Raw genomic sequence first — 23,443 nt, 5'->3', positions numbered from 1 at the left:
CTGGTAAGGCTGCATTTGCTGGGTACTGGTAAGGCTGCATTAATGAGCACTGGTAAGGCTGCATTTGATGGGCACTGGTAAGGCTGCATTTGCTGGGCACTGGTAAGGCTGCATTTGCTGGGCACTGGTAAGGCTGCATTAATGAGCACTGGTAAGGCTGCATTTGATGGGCACTGGTAAGGCTGCATTAATGAGCACTGGTAAGGCTGCATTTGCTGGGCACTGGTAAGGCTGCATTAATGAGCACTGGTAAGGCTGCAATTGATGGGCAGACTCCATCTGTATTTAAAACACCACTTTAAGTGGACTGATACTTCAATTGCTGTAATGGATAATCTCCTATAATATTGCCTACTTTAGTCTGGTTAATCGAAAAGTTCTTTCTATTTTGCAGGTTGTAAGCACCCTGACGGTTCTTCCTTATCACAATCAGTCTGGTATCTTTTTCTGCGTGGCTTTCAATAAGCTCGGCGTGGATGAAAGAAGCATGCACTACATCGTTTCAGGTATTGTTTTATTGCCTTTCCCCAACTACCATTTACCATTGATGTAAAAAAAAAAAAAAAAAACAAGTGGCGAGCTGCTTATTAACTTGTGATCAGAAGAAAAGGAGAAGCTGTTCCCTTCAAAAGACGAGATCTTGTGGCAGGTTTTTAGTGTTAATTGTGTCCCTGTTGAGAAGTTATCCACTGGCTCCTTTTCTGAGTTATAAGATATGACAGGGTTTTACTAGGACAAGAGACGTCCAGCAAGGTCATGGACAAAACTGTTTAATCACTTTCCAAGCTTTATGCAAAACTAAACAGCAGAATGTTTCTTCATTTTTTGTTTTAAATCTTATTAGCTGGCAAAAACAGTTTTTTTTTTGTTTTTTGTTTTTTTTAATGTCAGTATATTACTGTGGATTTAAACATACCCTAAACAACTATAAAAATAATTGCTTATTTTTTTGTTTATATTTTTTTTTCACTTTTTTAAAAATTTAAGAAAGCCCAAGATCTGTTATACTTGAAAAGAGATTTGTAATTCTGTGCACTCAGTTTTGTGATACATTCATTCAGTTACACGGAAAAGCCAAAATCCTTGCCTTTCACTTCAACAGCTGCAAAGCTTTATCAATACTAGTCAAAAATGTATCACACTAGTCAAAAATTCTCAAACCTGTTGATTGGTCAATAAAGGAACATCAGCATGTTGATGAGGGCATCCTTCTGGTACCTTGTGTCCTTTAAGTATGTATGCACTGCAGAAGAGACGAATATGCTCAGAGTACCACCATTCCGTTTCCTACTCAAGTGTTGCTTGATGGCTTAACCACTTACAGACCGGACCATTTTGCTGGTCAAAGACCAGACCACTTTTTGCGATTCGGCACTGCGTCGCTTTAACTGACAATTGCGCGGTCGTGCGACGTGGCTCCCAAACAAAATTGATGTCCTTTTTTCCCCACAAATAGAGGTTTCTTTTGGTGGTATTTGATCACCTCTGCGTTTTTTATTTTTTGCGCTATAAATAAAAAAATAGAGCGACAATTTTGAAAAAAACACATTATTTTTTACTTTTTGTTATAATAAATATCCCCCAAAAAAATATAAAAAAAAATAGTTTCCCTCAGTTTAGGCCGATACGTATTCTTCTACATATTTTTGGTAAAAAAAAAATTGCAATAAACGATTATTGATTGGTTTGCGCAAAAGTTTTAGCGTTTACAAAATAGGGATAGTTTTATGGCATTTTTATTAATAATTTTTTATTATTTTTTTTTTTACTAGTATTGGCGGCGATCAGCGATTTTTATTTATGTGACTGCGACATTATGGCGGACACATCGGACATTTTTGACACATTTTTGGGACCATTGTCAGTTATACAGCAATCACTGCTATATAAATGCAGTGATTCCTGTGTAAATGACACTGGCAGTGAAGGGGTTAACCAGTGGGTGGCAGTGTAAGGGTTAAGTGTTCCTAGGGGTGTGTTACTAACTGTGGGGGGGTTGGGCTTTCATTTAGTGAACACTGATCTCTGCTCCAATCACATGGAGCAGAGATCAGCGTCACTAGTTGCTAGGCAGAATGGGGAGATGCTGTTTACACAGCATTTCCTCCATTCAGCCGTCCCGTGAGACGATAGCGGGTATGCCCGCGGCGATCGAGTCCGCGGGACCCGCGACCGGACTCACGGGGGTCCTGACCGGCACGCGAGCGCATTGAAGATTGGACGTACCTGTACGCCAATATGCCTGCCCGTGCCATTCTGCCGATGTACATCGGCGTGCGCTGGTTGGGAACCGGTTAAGTTACGACGGGTCTACGTTCAGGCTAGTAGACAATAGCTTTGGTCTAGGAATTTGATCTGAGCATGCGTGGCACTTTGTCCGATCGGAATTCTCTACAAACGATCGGACAAAGTCCGATCGGATCATGTTGTCAGAAAATTTTATAGCCCAGCTCTAAAACTTTGTCAGTCGGATATTCCAACGGAAACAGTCCGATGGAGCCCATACACGATCGCATTATCCGTCAACACGGTCATTTTCCATCAGAATGTCCGACCGCGTGTACAAGGGCTAAGTGCGCAATAAAAATCCCAATAAAATACATTTACATTTTTGGTTGTAACATAACAAAATGTGGAACATTCCAAGGGGTATAAATACTTTTTCAAGGCACTGTAACTTCCCATGGTGGTCTGACATACAGAATTTTTGCGGACGGAGTGTTGTCAGCCCTGCCCCATTGCCTTTTGCTAAAATTCCACTCCCACAGTATCCATAGTATAGGGATTCATTGACCTGTAGTCCAAGATAAGAGCAAGGAGGGATGAATATCAAACTGATATAACAAAATGCTTATTATAAAATACTAGAAGGGGGGGATCAAGAAAGAGAAGTTCATTGTTTGGGTTTATATACAGTGATAGATATAGATAGATAGATAGATAGATAGATAGATAGATAGATAGATAGATAGATAGATAGATAGATAGATAGATATAGATAGATAGATAGATATAGATAGATATAGATAGATATAGATAGATAGATAGATAGATAGATAGATAGATAGATAGATCGATAGATATAGATAGATATAGATAGATAGATAGATAGATAGATAGATAGATATAGATATAGATAGATAGATAGATAGATAGATAGAGATAGATAGATAGATAGATATAGATAGATAGATAGATAGATAGATAGATAGATAGATAGATAGATAGATAGTAGGGATGAGCTTCGTGTTCGAGTCGAACGTACGTTCGACTCGAACATTGGCTGTTCGTGCGTTCGGCGAATTCCGAACGTTTTGGCCGTTCGCGTCAAAATTCGGGTGACGCGCGCGCGGACCACAATGCACTGCGTTGGCGCAGTGCATTGCTGCCCGATGATTGGCCAAGCATGCACTGTGACCCCGCATGCTTGGCCAATCGCAGCGCCGGCAGCGAGGAGAGCCATGATTGGCCACAGGCATCCTGCCTGTGGTCAATCATAGCTCAGGCTGTGTAGTGCACGCCCCACACTATATAAGGCCGCCTGTTACTTTGCATCTGAAGCAGTGGGTGTTCTGTGTACCTTCAACACAGTACACACCAATCGTTTTTGGCTGATTTCCTATCTTGCTGCTGTGTAGTGGTTGTTGTCTGAGCCCTGACTGCAGTATACACCACTATATTCACCTCACCTATATAGCTAGTGATCTAGCTTTCACCACTTAACAACTGCCCATTGCCGATTAACGGCTTCAGGGCGGTTGTTTAACTCAGAGAGGCCGTTAATTAACGGCCTCCCAGAATTCTGCTCTCGCGTGCCCCGAGGTGTGCGCACTCGAGAGCGTCCGTGACCGCCGGGTCCATAGGACCCGGCGCATCACGGTAAACGGCCGCTCATAGCGGCCGTTTACCACGTGATTGCTCCGTCAAATGACGGAGTGATCACTTGGAAACAAACCGGCGTCATGTTATGACGCCTGTTCCTCCCTCCCCTCTCTGTACCGATCGGTACAGCGGAGGGGAAAGAGATCGGTGTCAGCAGCGATGTGGGCTGCATCTGCAGTGCCCACATCGCTGCTCACCGAATTTAACCCCTCAATTCCCTGCCAATACTCTGCAATACCAGTGCATACTCTGCAGTACCCTGCCATTACTCTGCAGTACCCCACCATTACTCTGCAGTACCCCGCCATTACTCTGCAGTGCAGTACCCCGCCATTACTCTGCAGTGCAGTACCCTGCCATTACTCTGCAGTGCAGTACCCTGCCATTACTCTGCAGTACCCCGCCATTACTCTGCAGTACCCCGCCATTACTCTGCAGTGCAGTACCCCGCCATTACTCTGCAGTGCAGTACCCCGCCATTACTCTGCAGTACCCCCCATTACTCTGCAGTAACCCCCATTACTCTGCAGTACCCCCCAATACTCTGCAGTACCCGCCATTACTCTGCAGTACCCCCAATACTCTGCAGTACCCTGCTATTACTCTGTAGTACCCCGCCAATACCCCGCCAATACTCTGTAATACCCTGCCATAAATTGCCATACCCAGCCATACTCAGAGATACCCAGCCATACTCGGTGATACCCTGAAATACCCAGCCATAGACGCCCCCCACCCCTCACCGCCCTCCGGTGCTTCTACCAACTCGCCAGTACGATCAAAGCCAGAATCTTTTTTTTATTTTTTATTTCAGGCTTCCCAGCCTAGAGGTGAGATGTGGGGTCATATTGACCCCCCAGATTTCACTGTAAAGAGGACCTGTCACCCCATATTCCTATTACAAGGGATGTTTACATTTCTTGTAATAGGAATAAAAGTGATCAAAAATATATTTTTGGGAAAAAAAATGTCAAACTAAAATAAATAAAGTAAAATGAACAATAAAAAAATAAAATAAAAATTAAAGCGCCCATGTCCCCATGTGCTCGCATGTGCCACACATGTGAGGTATCGCCGAGAATGTTAGAGCGAGAGCAATAATTCTAGTCCTAGACCTCCTCTGCAACTCAAAACATATAACCAGTAAAAAAATATTTAAAGCGTCGCCTATGGGGATTTTTTAAGTAGCAACGTTTGGCGCCATTCCACGGGCATGTGCAATTTTGAAGAGTGACATGTTTGATATCTATTTACTCAGCATAACTTCATCTTTCACTTTATGCAAACATTGGGCTAACAAGTGGTTAATAATAGAGCTTGCAGTCAGTAGTGTTAGGAGATAGTGCGTGCTGTCTGCGTGCTCTGTACCCAGTACATACCGCTATAATATAGGGCAGGCCCCTACTTTCAAACATCCAACTTACAAACATCTCCTACTTGCAAACGCAAGGAGACAGCAGCAAGTGAAATGAAAAAAGATGGACGACAAAACAAATTATACAGGGGTGATAACCCTTCCCTATGTTTTCCAAAAAGCTTAAAGATAGTTTTTTTGACTGGAGCTACACTTTAAAAATGTACCGGTTGAAAATGACAAACAGATTCAACTTAACACAACAAACCTACACAGTCCCTGTCTTGTTTGCACCGCCTGTATACTGCTGTTCTGAGTATATAGGGCCTGGGGGCCACACGCATTTCCTTTTTTTAATATGGGTACGGGGTTCCCCTTAATATGCGTACAAGACCCAAATAGGCTGGTAATGGGCAGGGAGGGCTACCCATGCCATGTTTCTCAATGATTTTCAACCATATTGCAGGAACCAGATATAACATTAAAACCGCAAGCAGTTTTAAATGGTGTTATTTCCGTTTAATGTCATTTTGTGCAGGGACTGTTCTAAACACGGGAAACACGTGGCACTTCACAGGCATACTACAGACACCCCGCAGGCACCATATTTAAAGGAATATTTCACTTTTTTTTTTCACTTTAATCGTCATTAAAATCAGTGCTCCCGCCAAAACGGCAGTTTTTAAAACTTTTTTTTGCAGTGACCCATGTCCCCTGAGGCAGGAGGCAGGTCGCCAAACCCTTTTTAGGACACTATCTTGCATATTAGCCGTTAAAATTAGCACTTTCCAATTCGAACGTTCGAGTCCCATAGACTTCAATGGGGTTCTAACGTTCGTACCGAACGCGGGGGTCGTTCGCAAGTTCTGGTGCGAACCGAACCGGGGGGTGTTCGGCTCATCCCTAATAGATAGATAGATAGATAGATAGATACCTAGTAAAGGACAACTGTTTGCATCAAGTGTATACTATTAACTGCTAGTAATAAAATTATTTTTATGATTATTAAAAAACTGGTTCATTATTTTTCCTCAAGCAAAATACAATAAATGCCGAGTTCAGTTTACTTTGGATAGGGTTGCACCTTATGTCTGCAGTTTTGCTGATTCAGTTTATTACCCTTCTTATGTATACAGTCCAACCTTAAATGCCGTAATGAATAACAAATTTTCTCCTTTGGTTTCCAAATAACCAGACATTTCTGTTCTTCTGTCTTATTTCAAAATAGCAACTCCGATATATTTCACTTTTATGGCTTGTAGTGAGTAATCCTTTTCAACAGACAAGTTCAATTATCCTTTTTTAATGCCCCTGTGTTCATTGGATAGCTAGGAGTCTGCCTGTGTTCTGTAGGATTCTACTTGCAGCTATTTACTGATTTAATTGTCACACATAAATATGTACAAGTATATATTTACACAGTTGACCAGCTTGAACATGCATTGCAAATTACTGTATGCAACTAAGAATCCCCGTTCTATAATAAAGAGTTTGCTATAGGAAAGGGTTAATACGTGACGACACCTCCTTACTATTTCTTGTGTTGTATATCCACTTAAAGCGGTAGTAAACCCGCTAATGTTTTTTTTTTTTTTTTTTTTTTTTTTACCACCTGCAAAGCAAAAGGCATAATGAGCTAGTATGCACCGCATACTAGCTCATTATGAAATACTTACCTTAGAACGAGGCCCCCGACATCTGGCCCGATCCACGCCGAGGGAGCTGACATGCTCCCTCTGCGTTTCTTCCGGGTATCGCGGCTCCGGCGCATGCGTGCGGGAGATTTCATCCCGTCCGAGTCCGGCCACTGCCGGACTTTCAGCCGAGAATCCCCTTGTGCGCATGCGCCGCTGCAGTCAGCGGCGCATACCGAGGGGAATATCTCCTAAACCGTGCAGGTTTAGGAGATTTTTTTTTACCTACAGGTAAGCCTTATTATAGGCTTTCCTGTAGGTAAAAGTAAAAAAAATGAGTATACAACCACTTTAAGGACCAGGTCTCTTTTTTAGATTTGGCGTTTACATGTTTAAAACTGTTTTTTTTTTTTTGCTAGAAAATTACTTAGAACCCCCAAACATTATATATATATATTTTTTTTTGAACACCCTAGAGAATAAAATGGCGGTCATTGCAATACTTTTTTTCACACCGTATTTGCGCAGCGGTCTTACAAGCGCACTTTTTTTGGAAAAAAAATCACTTTTTTGAATAAAAAAGATAAGACAACAGTAAAATTAGCCCAAATTTTTTTCTTTATATTGTGAAAGATAATGTTACGCCACGTAAATTGATACCCATCATGGTTCAAAATTGCGCCCGCTCGTGGAATGGCGTCAAACGTTTACCCTCAAAAATCTCCATAAGCGACATTTAAAAAATTCTACAGGTTGCATGTTTTGCGTTAGCCCTTGTACACACGATCGGAGATTCCGACGGAATGTGTCCGATCGGACCGTTTTGTCGGATATTCCGACTGTGTGTGGTCTACATCTGACTGTTTCTGTCGGAGTATCCGACGGACCAAGTTTTCCGACAAAATGCTCCGAACGGACATACTCCGATCATGTGTAGAGAATTCCGATCGGACAAAGTGCCACGCATGCTCAGATCAAATTCCTACACCAAAGCTATTGGCTACTAGCCTGAACGTAGTCCCGTCGTAACGAAATAACATCATCACGTTCTGTTTCCCGACAACTTTGTCCGACCGTGTGTGCAACAGTTTCGGACAAAATCCGTCGGACAAAATCCAACGGATTTGGTTGTCGGAATGTCTGACCGTATGTACAAGGGCTAACAGAGGAGGTCGAGGGCTAGAATTATTGCTCTCGCTCTACCGATCGCGGCGATACCTCACATGTGTGGTTTGACCACCGTTTTCATATGCGGGCGCTACTCACGTATGCGTTCGCTTCTGTGCGTGAGCTCGTCGGGACGGGGGGGTTTTTTTTAAAAAAATTCTTATTTATTTTACTTGATTTTATTTATTTTTACACTTTAAAAAAAAAAAAAAAAAAGGATCACTTTTATTCCTATTACAAGGAATGTAAACATCCCTTGTAATAGAAAAAAGCATGACAGGTCCTGTTAAATATGAGATCCGGGGTCAAAAAGTCCTCAGATGTCATATTTGGACTTAAATGCAATAAAAAAAAAAATACGTCATTTTAAAAAATGACATTGAAAAAAATATACCTTTAAGAGGTATGGGCGGAAGTGACGTTTTGACGTTGCTTCGGCCCTCCTATGGTATAGAGACGAGTGGGGGCCATCTTAGCCTCACTCGTCTCTATACTCAGCAGAAGAAAGGCTCCGGTAAGCGGCGGAGGGCACGGGAGAGCGGCAGGAGGGGGGGGCACCGCTCCCGCCACCGATAACAGTGATCTCGCGGTGAACCCGCCGCGGAGACCACCGTTATCGTACACAGGACTGCCTCCTGTAAAGAGGGATATCTCGGTTGTGGCAGCAGCTACTGCCGTTACCGAGATATCCCTCTTCAAAAAAACGACGTATATTTACATGAGGCGGTCCTTAAGTGGATATATGAAGCAATTTAGGACCTGAACACTCATGTCTCCATTTCTACTGCATGATGCTAGTTGGTAACTAAAAAGGGCAGGGATGCCTGAAGCTGCTATAATACTGGCTATGCATTTATGCTTAGCCCTTGTACACACGATCGGAGATTCCGACGGAATGTGTCGGATCGGAGCGTTTTGTCGGATAATCCGACTGTGTGTGGTCTGCATCGGACTGTTTCCGTCGGGATATCCGTCGGACCAAATTTTCCAACTTGCCGGAAATATTTTCCGACAAAATGCTCCGATCGGACATACTCCGATCATGTGTAGAGAAATCCGATCGGACAAAGTGCCACGCATGCTCAGATCAAATTCCTACATCAAAGCTACTAGCCTGAACATAGTGCCGTCGTAACAAAATAACGTCATCACGTTCTGAACGATCGGATTTTCCGACAACTTTGTCCGACCGTGTGTATGCAACAGTTTTGGACAAAATCCGTCGGACAAAATCCGACAGACAAAATCTGACGGATTTGGTTGTCGGAATCTCCGACCGTGTGTACAAGGGCTTAGTGTATGCATTCAACCGATGGCTTTTTTTTTAACCCCCCTAAAACCCTGCTGGTGTGAGGCTAAGGGGTTAAAAAAAAAGGCAAGAGGCGATATAACACCTTCTCACCTCTTGTTGAAGAGCGATCCAAATGCAAAGAAATTAAAATGAAAGCTGGAAGCTAATTGGTTGTCATGCACAGCTGCTCCAAATTCTATTTGCTCTAGTATTAATAAATTTCCCTCACATTTTTTGTGTCTAAGACCCTTTTCACACTGGGGCGTTTTTTAGGCGGTTTAGCGTTAAAAAAAAGCGCTTGAAAGAAGCCCCATCTGCAATCCCAATGTGAAAGCCCAAGTGCTTTAAGAGCCCTTTCACACTAATGGCGCACGAAAAACGCTGCTTTACCAGCATTTTTTAAGCACTAGCGGGTGCTTTTAACCCCTGCTAGTGTCCAAATAAAGGGTTGAAAGCGTCCACAAAGCGCAGCTGCCAAAAGCGCTTTGCAGGCGCTTTTCAGGTGTTTTGCAGGCACTTCCCATTGATTGCAATGGGAAGGGGCGCTTTAGGAACGGTGTATTCACTGCTCCAAAAGTGCTGCAAAGAAACTGCTTGCGGGACTTTTTTTGACGCCCTTCCAGCGCGGCGCCTCAGTGTGAAAGCACTTGGGCTTTCACATTGGGATTGCAGATTTGGCTTCTTTCAGGCTCTTTACAGGTGCTTTTTTTAGGCTAAAGCGCCTGGAAAACGCATGAAAAACACCCCAGCGTGAAAGGGGTCTTAGTGTCTGTGGCTGAGTGACACTGAGGGGTTGATTATCTAAAGGTAAATAGACTGTCAACTTTGCAAGGGAAATTGTACTTTGCAAGGGCATCTTCCCCAGGTTTTAGCAAATGAAGTGAAGCTCTGCTGACTTCCATCATCCAATCATCTGCAGGCAAAATGCTGGTTTATTATTGTGCAAAGACTAGAAGGAGATGAATAAGACCCCAAAAGCAGCAGATACAGGATAGAGATGAAGAATGGAAAAGTTGGATTGTGAAAAGATAGAGGAGGAAAAAAGCAGTCAATAACATGGATATGAATAATAAGCATTCCTCAAGAAAGGACCCATTCCTCAAGGCCCAACTGGGGCTTTAGCACCATGTATTGAGTAAGCATCCTTATGAGTGCCATTATTTTTTGTTAATTCGCCCTTTAACCCCCCTGGAGGTATTCCCGAGTCTGGCTCGGAGTGGAAGTTTTATACCAAAAGCGGTAACCCCGAGCCAGACCGCATCGGGACCGCATCGCTGATTGCAGGAGGAGGTTACTTACCTTCTCCCCTGGATCCAGCGATGTCCTCCCGCTGTACGAGTGGCTCGTCCTCCACTCGATTCATCACAGAGCCGATCTCCGTTCCCTGCGAGCGTTGTGACGCACAGGGACGGAGATCGGCGCCAAATTCAAAAAGTGAAACACACACATTACATACAGTATAATGTAATCTTACAGATTACATTGCTGTGTGTAATAATTTCGCATCCCCTTTGTCCCTAGTGGTCTGCCCAGTGTCCTGCATGCAGTTTTATATTATAAATACTGTTCTTTATGCCTGGAAACTGGAGATTGTCCATAGCAACCAAAACTGTCCCTTTACATCAAAAATGGTTTTAGACCAGCTAGAAAACAGCGATAATAAATTAGAATCACTCACAGAATTGAGAGATAGCGATTTGTGGGGAGATCCGTCATCAAATACAGAAAAGTAATGACAGTGACAATTCTGCAACTGAGCAAATTTCAGTGTTTTTGATTTGATTACATTATTGAATCATTTTTATTATTGTTATATTATTATTTGGTATAATTATTTATAGTTATTTATTATATTATAATTTATGATTTCATTTTTCAAACTTTATCATACCCGGGATGTCTGCCGGACTCTGGTTTGGACAGATTTAACCACTTGCCGACCAGCGCACGCCGATGTACGTCGACAGAATGGCACGGGCAGGCAAATGGGCGTACATGTACGTCCCTTTAAATTTGCCGCCCTGCCATCGGGAGCGCGCCGGCGGCGCCGCGCTCCCACGCTGGTTGGGACCCCCGTGAGTCCGGTCACGGGACCCGCGGACTCGATCGCCGCGGGCATACCCGCGATCGTCTCACGGAGCGGCCAAATGAAGAAATGCCGTTGTAAACAGCATTTCTCCATTCTGCCTAGCAACTAGTGACGCTGATCTCTGCTCCATGTGCTTTGGAGCAGAGATCAGTGTTCACTAAATGAAAGCCCAACCCCCCCACAGTTAGTAACACACCCCTAGGAACACTTAACCCCTACACTGCCACCCACTGGTTAACCCCTTCACTGCCAGTGTCATTTACACAGGAATCACTGCATTTATATAGCAGTGATTACTGTATAAATGACAATGGTCCCAAAAATGTGTCAAAAATGTCCGATGGGTCCCCCACAATGTCACAGTCACAATAAAAATCGCTGATCGCCGCCATTACTAGTAAAAAATAATAATAAAAAATTATTAATAAAAATGCTATAAAACTATCCCTATTTTGTAAACGCTATAACTTTTGCGCAAACCAATCAATAATCGCTTATTGCGTTTTTTTTTACCAAAAATATGTAGAAGAATACGTATCGGCCTAAACTGAGGGAAAAAAATGTTTTTTTATATATTTTTGGGGGATATTTATTATAACAAAAAGTAAAAAATAATGCGTTTTTTTTCAAAATTGTCGCTCTATTTTTGTTTATAGCGCAAAAAATAAAAACCGCAGGAGTGATCAAATACCACCAAAAGAAAGCTCTATTTGTGGGGAAAAAAAGGATGTCAATTTTGTTTGGGAGCCACCTCGCACGACCGTGTAATTGTCAGTTAAAGCGACACAGTGCCGAATCGCAAAAAAGTGCTCTGGTCTTTGACCAGCAAATTGGTCCGGTCTGAAAGTGGTTAAGTGAGTTATTCCTAATGCCTAGGTCCGACGGACTTTCAGCGGAGTTCTGACGGAGTTCTGACAGAGTTCTGATGGACTTTCCGAATGAACGGACTTGGCCACACACAAACACACCAAAGTCCGACGGATTCAAACGTGATGACGTACAACCGGACTAGAATAAGGAAGTTCATAGCCAGTAGCCAATAGCTGCCCTCACGTCGGTTTTTGTCCGTCGGACTAGCATACACACGAGCGGATTTCTCGGTAGGAACTGGGTCCGGCGGAGTTCCGGTGGAAAAATTTTAAACATGTTCCATTTCTAAAGTCTGACGGATTTTTGCAAATCAAAAGTCCGCTGCAGCCCACACACGATCGAATGGTCTGCCGGAATCGTTCCGTCGGACCTTTGATGTCGAAAAGTCCGGTCGTGTGTACGTGGCATAAGAATTACAGGCCTACAATATAAAACGCCAACTTTTCATGCAAAATAATTGTACCGCTTTCAGCACCTAAAATCCGAAATAATCATACCGCCAGGGAGGTTAAGTAACTGGATGTTTTTATTTAGTTTTAGGGCTTATTTACAATTGAGGTTGGGGGGGACCAAACCACTTGTTTGGCCCAACTGGCTCCCTTTAAACGGCCAATGGGGTCGTACACATGCCACAGCTAAAAAAAATGTATACCCTCTGTCACATTCGGCAAGCAGTATTGCCATCAACCAAACCCATTCAAGCAAATAAGGGTGCACTGTAACCTCTAGCTGCTGTGTAGACAACTATAATGGTAGCTTTGGAACTAAATTTCCACTACTTGAGCCTTTTTTTGAGGATTAGAAGCTAATTTAAGGATGATAAGATGGCTTACTATTGAAATGTGGGAACATTTTTTGATAAATGAAGCAAAAAGAATAAGCTGTCCTCAAATTCCTTAGAACATCTGGCAAGTTGAAGTGGTGCCATCACAGGATAGACATGAAGGTTTTGATTCCGGGTGACACTTAAATGAGGGTAAATGAAATCAGTTTAACTTCACAGATTAAGATAAAACGGTAGGTTCTGTAGCAGCAGATCACTAGCAGTTTTTTGAAGGCAGATATGATCTCACTTAGGTTCTGGGTATATGTGCTTTGCTGGATCGCATTAAGAGAAGGGTCAGGCAAATTCTTGGAATTGTAAACATGTTAATCTTATTGACTCATTCCTGGACATTTCCATAAAGTGAAAAGCACTTGTCCAATGTGATTTTAGTTTTGTTGTATGCTTCCTTCTGAGGACAGTGAAATTCCTACCTCCTGGCCAACAATAAAGAATAGACATATCACGGTAATAGGTTCCAGGCTGCAGTAGCTATGTCGTAGTTGTCTCCATATGGTTCACAGGTACAAAGGTCGGTATGTGATTTGCACGCATCACAGATTCAGTGACTGGGATTGCTAAGAAAAGAAATATCTAAGACACGTCAAACTAAACCCGTGTGAGTGGCAATGATATATATTTTTGCTGCATGAAAATGGTTTATATACAGAAGAATAATAATCTGTGTGCAAAGTTGTGTGTCGGCCAAGTTCTTTCAGTCTAAGCCCTTGTACACACGGTCGGACATTCCGACAGAAATTCTCAGATCGGACCGTGTTGTCGGATAATCCGACCGTGTGTGGGCTCCATCGGACTGTTTCCGTTCGGAATATCCGACCGACAAAGTTTTATCCCTTGTTCACACGGTCGGACATTCTGACAACCAAATCCGTTGGATTTTGTCCGACAGATTTTGTCCGAAACTTGTGTTGCATACACACCGTCGGACAAAGTTGTCGGAAAATCCGATCGTACGTAACGTGATGACGTTTGCATACACACGGTCGGACAAAGTTGTCGGAAAATCCGATCGTTCAGAACATGGTGACGTTATTTCGTTACTACGGGACTACGTTCAGGCTAGTAGCCAATAGCTTTGGTCTAGGAATTTGATCTGAGCATGCGTGGCACTTTGTCCGATCGGAATTCTCTACAACTTTCTCGGACTTTGTCCGATCGGATCATGTTGTCGGAAAATTTTATAGCCCAGCTCTAAAACTTTGTTGGTCAGATATTCTGACAGAAACAGTCCGATGGAGCCCACACACGGTCGGATCATCCGACAACACGGTCCGATCGGACATTTTCCGTGGGAATGTCCGACCGTGTGTACAAGGGCTTAGAGTTGGGCTGTAAAATTTTCAGACAACATGATCCGATCGGACTTTGTCCGATCGTTTGTAAAGAATTCCGATCGGACAAAGGGTCACACATGCTCAGATCAAATTCCTAGACCAAAGCTATTGGCTACTAGCCTGAACGTAGTCCCATCGTAACGAAATAACGTCATCACGTTCTGAACGATCAGATTTTCCGACAACTTTGTCCGACCGCGTGTATGCAACACCAGTTTCGGACAAAATCTGATGGATTTGGTTGTCGGAATGTCCGACCGTATGTACAAGGGCTAAGTCAATGTTATTATACCCTGGGGATTAGCATTGTTTATCATTGATGTAAAGACAAGTAATGATACGATCTTCCAAATTTACTACATTATAAAGTTGTCTATGTGATTTACATTATTATACAATATACGTATAATACATAATTAATATAGCAACAACAATTTGCAAAGTATTAAAAAAAATAAAAGGAGATAGTAAGACAGTACAGTTATAATATGATTCAATACAAGAGGATTTAAAGGACCCTGCTTGTAAGAGCTTACAATCTAAACGGGAAGGGGGAATGATACAAAAGGTAGCAACTGTGAGGGATAGGCTGATGGAGAGGCAATGTAGGCTTCCCTGAAGAGATAGGTTTTCTTGCATACCTTTAAAAATTCACATAACTTCCTGGAAAAGAATATGTTTTAAAGTGGAAGTAAACCCATCGATTTAAACAGTTTGAAAAAAACCGCATGCCGGGAATGCTAACTGCACATTGGCTGTGCTCTCAACCAAACTGCCAAACCATCCAATGGCTGGTGTCATAACGGATCACATGTGCAGCACCGTGGCAGCTGAAGATTAAACAGAGGCAAAGATGGCAGCTTCCGTGGATGAAAACGATAGGGGAGTTTACTTCCACTTTAAGTTTGAAGTAGAAGTTCTAAGCTGAATATTAGGCAGATTTTAAAGATACAAATGAATGCAGCTTCATAATAATTATTACATTCTTACATTTACTTTAATGCTACAAGTGTAAGTATCTAAATTTGAGCACAGTACAATAAATCAATCAGTTCATGCGTTAACAAGAAACATGCTGATATGAGAAGAGAGCAGAGTGAGGGAAAGTTGAGCTGCTTCTCCCTTCACTGTGCAGTCACAGGCTGGAATGGGTCCAGGATGACCTGAGCTGAGAGGAAGTGAATAAAATGATGTTGGCCATCAGACTGGAGACATCTAGTGGCAGAAAAAAGTACTGTGGGGGAAATCTAGATTAGTGATTATATCAGCAAAAAATGATTTTTTTTTTAATGTATCTTTTAATGGACTATTCAATATTCTCTTATTTTTGGTTGGAGTTCTTTGAAGTTGCATTCCAGGCAAAAGTCTCAGTTTAAATACATACTGTATATGTAAAGTATTTTACTTGTTGAAGGATTTGTCGTCCTCTTTAGCCAGTCTTACGCCACCCTGCCACAATGCTCGGGTGAGTGTCACACTTATTTTTTGGTTTAGTAAAACAGTCTTGTACATCACTTCTTCTCCTCCATGCTATTCATTAGACAAAGAATCAACATTATTACCAGTGTTTAAATAGCACAGAGGTGATCCAAAAGGCAGAAAGACACCCAGAACGTAGTAAAGTGATCTTCCTGGTATGACTCATAAGAGTGACTGGACAGATTTACAAAGACTTTTGTAGAAAATAAACTCTTAATATACACGTAGTTTAAAATGATATTAAAGCTTGGTTTAAAGAAATAAAAAAGAAAATAACAAACACGTTATAATTACCTGCTCTGTGCAGTGGTTTTGCACAGAGCAGCCCCAGTCCTCTCCTTTTTTGGGTCCCTCACCGGCGCTCCTGTTACTTCTATATGAAACAAAAGTGAGATGCATTAGTTGTGGCTTTGGACTTGAAAATTCCACGTACAGTGTATTACTCAAAATCATCTACATTCCCGAAAGAAATATTATTTGTGCAGAGGATATACTAATTGTGTATTTTTGCTTGCAGAGGTGAAGACAGGAGTGATGACAGAAGAAAAGGAAACTGTTCTAGAAGGGAGCGATGTTACACTTTTCTGCAAAGCAGAAAAATATCTGTTTTCAAACTTGAAATGGTGGTATCCTTCCGAGCAAGCAGTGCCTTCCGACCTTACCAAAAACCAGCACAGAGAACACACCACCTTTTTTTCATTTACTATTAAAAATGTGACAAAAGAGCATGCTGGAATATATAACTGTTCAGCTGAGAATCGATACACCAAGGAGGTGTTGCAACGCTCAACTCAACTCATAGTCCAAGGTGGGTAATATTTATGGTATAATTATATAGAAATCTGATTTAATTCTGCATGCAATGTGATGGATACAGTATAAGTGCAGGCGACACTCATACGCCCTGCATGACGGCACACCTGTCCATCTGAGAGCAGGCTAATGGGCTCTATTCTTAGCCCCCTGTCTGGTCCACCCTTTGCAGAGGGATGAGAAAACTGAGTCCAGTGAGGATATCTGTTATTGTAACTACGGTCCGTCACAAAGAGAACAGAGATAAATGCACATATATGCAGCAATCCCTCCCCCTCCATAGGTACCACTAGGTAAGGTGGATCTGGAGGAAGTGGTCTTTTGGCATCTCCTATTAAGGATAGCGTCGACCTGTACTAGATTATCTGCATAATCAAACATCAGTTTGGGACACACCCACATACACGAGCGACATGCACTTTATGTTGCTTTTCAAGAATATCTATTATTGATGAAATATTTCAGAAACACCAGTATGCCATTAAAGTTTTGCCCCTGATGAAAGTTCTGTGATACCAGCAACTAGAAATGCGTCGGGTGTGTGTTATAAGAGAAGAGTATCTTAATCATTTATTGGTTGGCTTATCATATTTATCCATGTATTTGTATATTTGTAGATATGCCATAGAGACACTGGCAGCAAAAGGGTGTCTTTGGTTCCATTTTGTACTTGCTCTGTAATTGTTAATAAAGTATTCATACGCCGCGTACACACGAGCGGATTGTATGGCGTACTTAGTTCGTCATACAATCCGACGGACAATCCGTCGTAGTTTCCACTGAACGGACTTGACCACACACGGATGCACAAACAGTCCGTCGAAAGCTTGCGCGATGACGTGTACAGCACGTACGACGGGACTAGAAATAGGAAGTCCAAGACACAGCAAAGCAACCTTCCGCCGTGTAAATCCTTTCTGGGCATGCGCCATTCTTAGTCCGTCGAACTAGCATACTGACGACCGTATTGTCCGCTGAAACCAAAGTACGACGGACAGAATTTCGAAAAAAACAAAATACTTAGTACTCCGGACTGCACGCTGAAAAAGTCCGCTGAAGCCCACACACGAGCGGATTGTCCGCTGAAATGTGTTTCGACGGACTAAGTACGCCATACAATCCGCTCGTGTGTACGCGGCAATACGTTTTCATTGTTGTTCGGTGTTGGTGGTCATTGAAAATCCCACTCCAATAGGGGGACCTCTCTTTTCTTTCTCAAGTTTATCAGGGATGGGACCACCTCACCAGAACTTTTTGACCCTCTGAGAGCCCCCTCCCACTACAGTATAAGTGCAGGCAGGTGTATGCAGACATATATGAGATGTCATAGACGGGTATCTGCACCCCCCTCCCCCCTGAAAGGTGCCAACTGTGACACCGGAGGGGGGGAGGGTTTCCGATGAGCGGAAGTTCCACTTTAGGGTGGTACCCCGCTTTAATGTCATTTTTTTCAATGTTGTTAAATGTTAACCGTTTTATTACAGATAAACAGGCTCCATGGGTGATGCAGCACCTTCAAAATGTAACAGTGAACAGCAGCAGCACATTGGTCCTGGAGTGTAGAGTTGATGGAACTCCCTTGCCTACAATAACCTGGTTCAAGAATGGATATGAGATTCAACCTTCCTCAGGTAGGAGGTGCAAGACTTACCGTATACTATGTGAAACTAGCTTCTAGGCATTTGCATCACAGGCTGTAGGATGCCCAGCATAGGGCTTTAAATATGATTAATTGCTAGAAAAAAAAAAACATTTTACACATAAGATTTAATTTGATTGTAGCCGTATTAGTGCAATTGTGACAGAGAAAATTGAGTACTGTCCGTGATACTTTTTTTATTTGCACTAACATAAAAATTTTCAGGACAAGCTTTCGGGGTATGTCCCCTTCTTCAAGGTCCAAGCAGTACTGATTTACAAATTTTTAAGCAGAATGGAAAAAAAAAAAAAAAAACATACCTTTGAGGGAAAGAAGAGAAAATTGATTTTCATTGATTTGCCATTGATTTGTATGTGTTTTTTTGTTGGTCTTTTTCTCTTCTTTCCCTCAGAGGTGTGTTTTTTTTTTTTTGTTTTTTGTTTTTTTTTTTGTTTTTACATTCTGCTTAAAAATGTGTAAATCAGTACTGCTTGGACCTTGAAGAAGGGGACATACCCCGAAAGCTTGTCCTAAAATTTTTTATGTTAGTGCAAATAAAAAAAGTATCACGGACAGTACTCAATTTTCTCTGACACATAAGATTTAAAAATGCATTTCCATGTTTGTCGTTCATTTGAGATAACACCTACTGTACTTTATATGAGTTACATGTTTGTAATACAATAGAATGACTGATAAAAAATATTTGGCTACTTACCTTTTTGGGTGCTTTTTATGTGCTCACAAATTTATGTACGATTTTCACGTACTGAGAGCACATGTTAAATATAGATATAGGAACGATGATCGGCGGATCATATTAATCCAGTTTTCAAGTTAAAAAAGTTAAATTTATATATGGTCTACACGCTGAGTCTAGATTAGAGGAGAGCACACCTCCGGCTGGGGGATTAGACATTAGAAAGAGTCCTACCGATGTAACATATTCATCTATTTTTACTATGCAGAAGCCATATGTACTACTGTTACTATGTACACATTTTATTATGATTGTATGCTTGCTATATTCTCTACTTTACAATAAAACATTTTTATTAAAAAAATAAAAAAAAACATATAAAATATGCACCTATCTTGCTGTGTACATTTCATCTATAAAATACAGTAAAATAATTCTGTCCGCGTTCTTCTTTTCATAGGAATTACATTGCTTTATAATGAAAACTTGATCATCGAAAGGGTAAAGAAAGATGATGAGGGACTGTATACATGCCGAGCAGTTAATGAAATGGGTCATGCCAACAATTCTGCCTATGTTACTGTTCAAGGTGAACAGTTATCCTTTTTATTGCTTTAATGTTTCCTAACGTTTAACATACAAACCTTATCCTTTGATGTAATGTTGAGTGTGATGTGAATGTGTACTTGGGGACAGCCATATTTTCTAATTGCACACATAGGTTATGTTTCCTCATTTTACCATGCATTATGATCTCAATGGATGGGGGGGGGGGGGGGGGTTAGAACTTCTGTGAGATTATTATTGCTTATTTCGGTCCATTTTGTGGAGATTTACCCCTATATTTAAAAAGAGAGAAAATGTTATGCAGTTACTTATAAAAAAAAACTTGTAAGTGCTTTTCAATTTATAAATAGTTGCAATAGGCATAGTCATCAACAAATTTGTTATATTAGATGCTATCATGCAACCAATAACCATAAAGTGTATATAAGTGCCTCATAAATAACAATCCGGCTATTTGCATATAATAAACAAATCATAATAGTAAATAAACAAAAAAATGGTACAAATTCATTAAGTCTGTGCTATCATGCAAGAGTAATATACAAATTCTAAAAAAAGTTATATATATGACAAAGTCCCAAATTAAATGATATTACAAATGGTCCACACGTGCACTTCTTATTTTGCTAGTGCTCCAGGTAATCCCCCAATTGTGCTCCACTTAAGCCCCGTACACACTATCAGATTGTCTGCTGAGTTTTTCCTTCAGATTTACCAAAACCATGTAGTAGAAGGGCCTGCCTGATTGCATACACATTGAAGCTCCTAAGGTTTGACCTCATATTATATGGTTTTGGTAAATCTGAAGGAAAAACTCAGCAGACAATCTGATAGTGTGTACGGGGGCTTTGTAGGTATAAAATTAGCCTCTCTGGATCTCCAGGTCTCTCTTGGGCGGAGGTTCTAACCGTCACGTCAGCGTTGGACAGTTTGATTTACTAAATGCCTGTTTTTTTTTTTTCCCCTATACTTGTGAGTACATTTTAAAAATAAAGAGTATCTTTTGTGGACAATACATTGCGCAATGAGTACTCATCTTCCTCTTTTTACACGTATCACACATATACTGCTGCAAATGAATATGTGGGATTAATAATTTGTGGATTGACCCTTACTAAGGGGCCAATTGCCACATGAGCCTTTCTGATGGGAGTTATGCTTTATACCCAAAGTGAGGGGTGTTCTCACTAAAGCAAGGCCAGATCCTGTAATAAGGTCCTAATATCTGGTAAGAGGTTAATTTTACACCTACAAGTGGAGCACAATTGGGTGATCACCTGGAGCACTAGCAAAATATGAAGTACACGTGTGAAGCACCATTTTTAATGTCATCATTAAAATGACAGCGCAACATTTTTCTCCCTCTTTATATATTTTTGTATTTATATGTGCAATAGGTTGAGTGCAGCTGTCAGTATGATGCCGCGTACACACGATCAGACTATCCGACGGACTTATTCTGTCAGACAAACCGCCGTAAAGTCCGCTGGACTGTCCGAACGAGCGGACCTGCCCACACACGGGACTTTTCCGGTGGACTTTTGAAATGAACGGACTTGCCCACACACGCGGAGGAAAGTCCGTTCCTTTTGAGCGCGGCTCCAGGTAGCTGGGACCATGCGGTTAAACTCAGTTCATTTCAAAAGAACGGCGGACTAGCACATACACGGCCATATTGTCCGCCGGACTGCGAGTCCAGCAGACATATTTTGGTGCAAAACTACTTTCTTAGTCCGCCGGACTTTTGGGTAAAAAAAAGTCCGCCGGAGCCCACACACGGGGGAGATTGTCCGGCGGACTCGTGTCTGCCAGACATTTCCACCAGATTGTTTGATCATCTGTACGTGACATTATTGTCACAATCTGTAGGATATTTACTCTAAAACATCTTTAAGAATTTCACCCCTACATTTAACCCTACATTCCTTTTCCCAAAAACTTCTCAAGAATTAAGGAAATGTCCCCAGTGAGAACAAATAGCAGGAAAACTTAATAGAGGTTTTGTCCTTTCCCAGGTCTTTACTGTTAGGCGACTGACCAGGGAACAGAGTAGTCACAGATTGCAACATTAATGATGAAAACTGTTTCTGTGTCCCCATTGGGGAAATTTCCCCTCACATCATGCCCTAATAACACTATGGCCCAGCCCCACTAACACTATGGCAAGGCACCAGTCGCTAAAATGCAGGCCGACTAATAAATCGGACCACAGCATGCAGGACAAAGAACTACTGTATATGGTTTTAGTATGAAAGGAAGATGATTCCACCACAACTTGCTTGAAGATGATTGGACCATCTAAGTCAGGGATCCTCAAACTACGGCCCTCCAGCTGTTGCGAAACTACACATCCCATGAGGCATTGCAAAACTCTGACATTCACAGACATGACTAGGCATGATGGGAATTGTAGTTCCTGAACAACTGGAGGGCCATAGTTTGAAGACCCATGATCTAAGTTGTGGACGCCATATTAGTAGGCACTTGCTATCTGTAGTTATCTTTTTGAAAACTGCGTTTGGAATGCATTTGATTCCCTGTCACAATTATGATGTGGTGCGGTTGAATGATGTATTGTTCATTTAAGTACATGCAGATATATTTTCTTCGTATGAACTTATCATAATGTGAATTGTGTGACAGGTGGAGAGGAGAAGTCCAACATAGAAGTCATCATCCTCGTATGCACAGGAGTGGCAGCAACCTTGTTCTGGTTACTTCTGACTCTTTTCATACGGAAGCTGAAAAAGGTATGTTATTTAAATGAGAGAGTGCCACAGTTGGCATTAAATTGTGTTGGTGTTGCTTGAAAGAAACAAACAAGGCCTTGTTATTCCTGAAGAGAGGAGAACCCATTCAATGTAAAATCCAACAGTGACATAATCATTTTTATCAGAATCGTTTTCAGTAAAATGCATGGGTACAACTATAGTCCTAGTATAGTCATCAACAGACCATGTGCCTGCTATGGTGCTGAGAACCGTCTGTCTGCACAGTGAATTGTGTAGGCAATAGAAGTAGTTAACATTTGGATGAATGTTCATAAAATTTTGGAGCCTTTATCCAGTAGCTATCAAAGAAGCTAGCATTCTTTATCACTAAAGGAATTGCCTTCAAGATAGAGATAACATAATTAATAGTTTTGTCAATGAGTATAAAGTGTATACATTCATTGTCATTTTTCCATTGTTAAAGCGGGAGTCCACCGGGACTCCGCGTTTTTTTTTTTTTTTTTAAAAGCCAGCAGCTACAAATACTGCAGCTGCTGACTTTTAAATAGTGACACTTACCTGTCCAGCGCGCCCGCGATGTCGGCACCCGAAGCCGATCGCTCGCTCGGCGGCCGGGTCCCGCCGCCATCTTGGGTATGGGAATCAGGAAATGGAGCCTTTCGGCTTCATTTCCCGGTTCCCTACTGCGCATGCGCGAGCCGCGCGGCGCAATCCGGACGGTCCCCGCTGCCTCTGGGAGCTGTGTGTTTCCCAGCAGGCAGCGGGGCACTTCCTGAAGGGGGCGGGCGCTTGCGGAACGGGGGCGTAACCTACGCTCGTTCCGCAGGCAGCTAGCCCGGAAGTGGGTGCAGTTACCTGGATTATCCAGGTAACTGCACCCCCCTCCCCCCTGAAAGGTGCCGATTGTGGCGCCGGAGGGGGGGAGGGATCAGATGAGCGGAGGTCCATTTTAGGGTGGACCTCCGCTTTAAGGCTCAGTTCACACTGATGCGACATAGGATCCAACTTGTGGTACCCCAATATGAGATGTGAGATTCAATGTTTCCCT

General features: G+C 42.1%; 1 protein-coding gene across 1 annotated transcript in view; it reads left to right on the top strand.

The window, feature by feature from the left end:
* LOC143973940 (vascular endothelial growth factor receptor kdr-like) overlaps positions 1-23,443 on the top strand; it is a 285,307-nt gene that overhangs the window by 183,483 nt on the left and 78,381 nt on the right. The window contains exons 12-16 of the mRNA XM_077474881.1: positions 395-506; positions 16,462-16,752; positions 18,242-18,388; positions 19,557-19,685; positions 22,307-22,413. Coding sequence (XP_077331007.1) covers positions 395-506; positions 16,462-16,752; positions 18,242-18,388; positions 19,557-19,685; positions 22,307-22,413 — 786 coding nt within the window. The remainder of the gene's footprint in view (positions 1-394; positions 507-16,461; positions 16,753-18,241; positions 18,389-19,556; positions 19,686-22,306; positions 22,414-23,443) is intronic.

The sequence above is a fragment of the Lithobates pipiens genome, unplaced genomic scaffold, assembly GCF_037356315.1.
Source record: "Lithobates pipiens isolate NorthernLeopardFrog02 unplaced genomic scaffold, aLitPip1_a1.2 Scaffold_1, whole genome shotgun sequence".
In the NCBI taxonomy this organism is placed as follows: domain Eukaryota; kingdom Metazoa; phylum Chordata; class Amphibia; order Anura; family Ranidae; genus Lithobates; species Lithobates pipiens.
The sequence above is the reverse complement of the archived record's forward strand: the minus strand, read 5'-3'. Positions and strand labels throughout refer to the sequence as shown.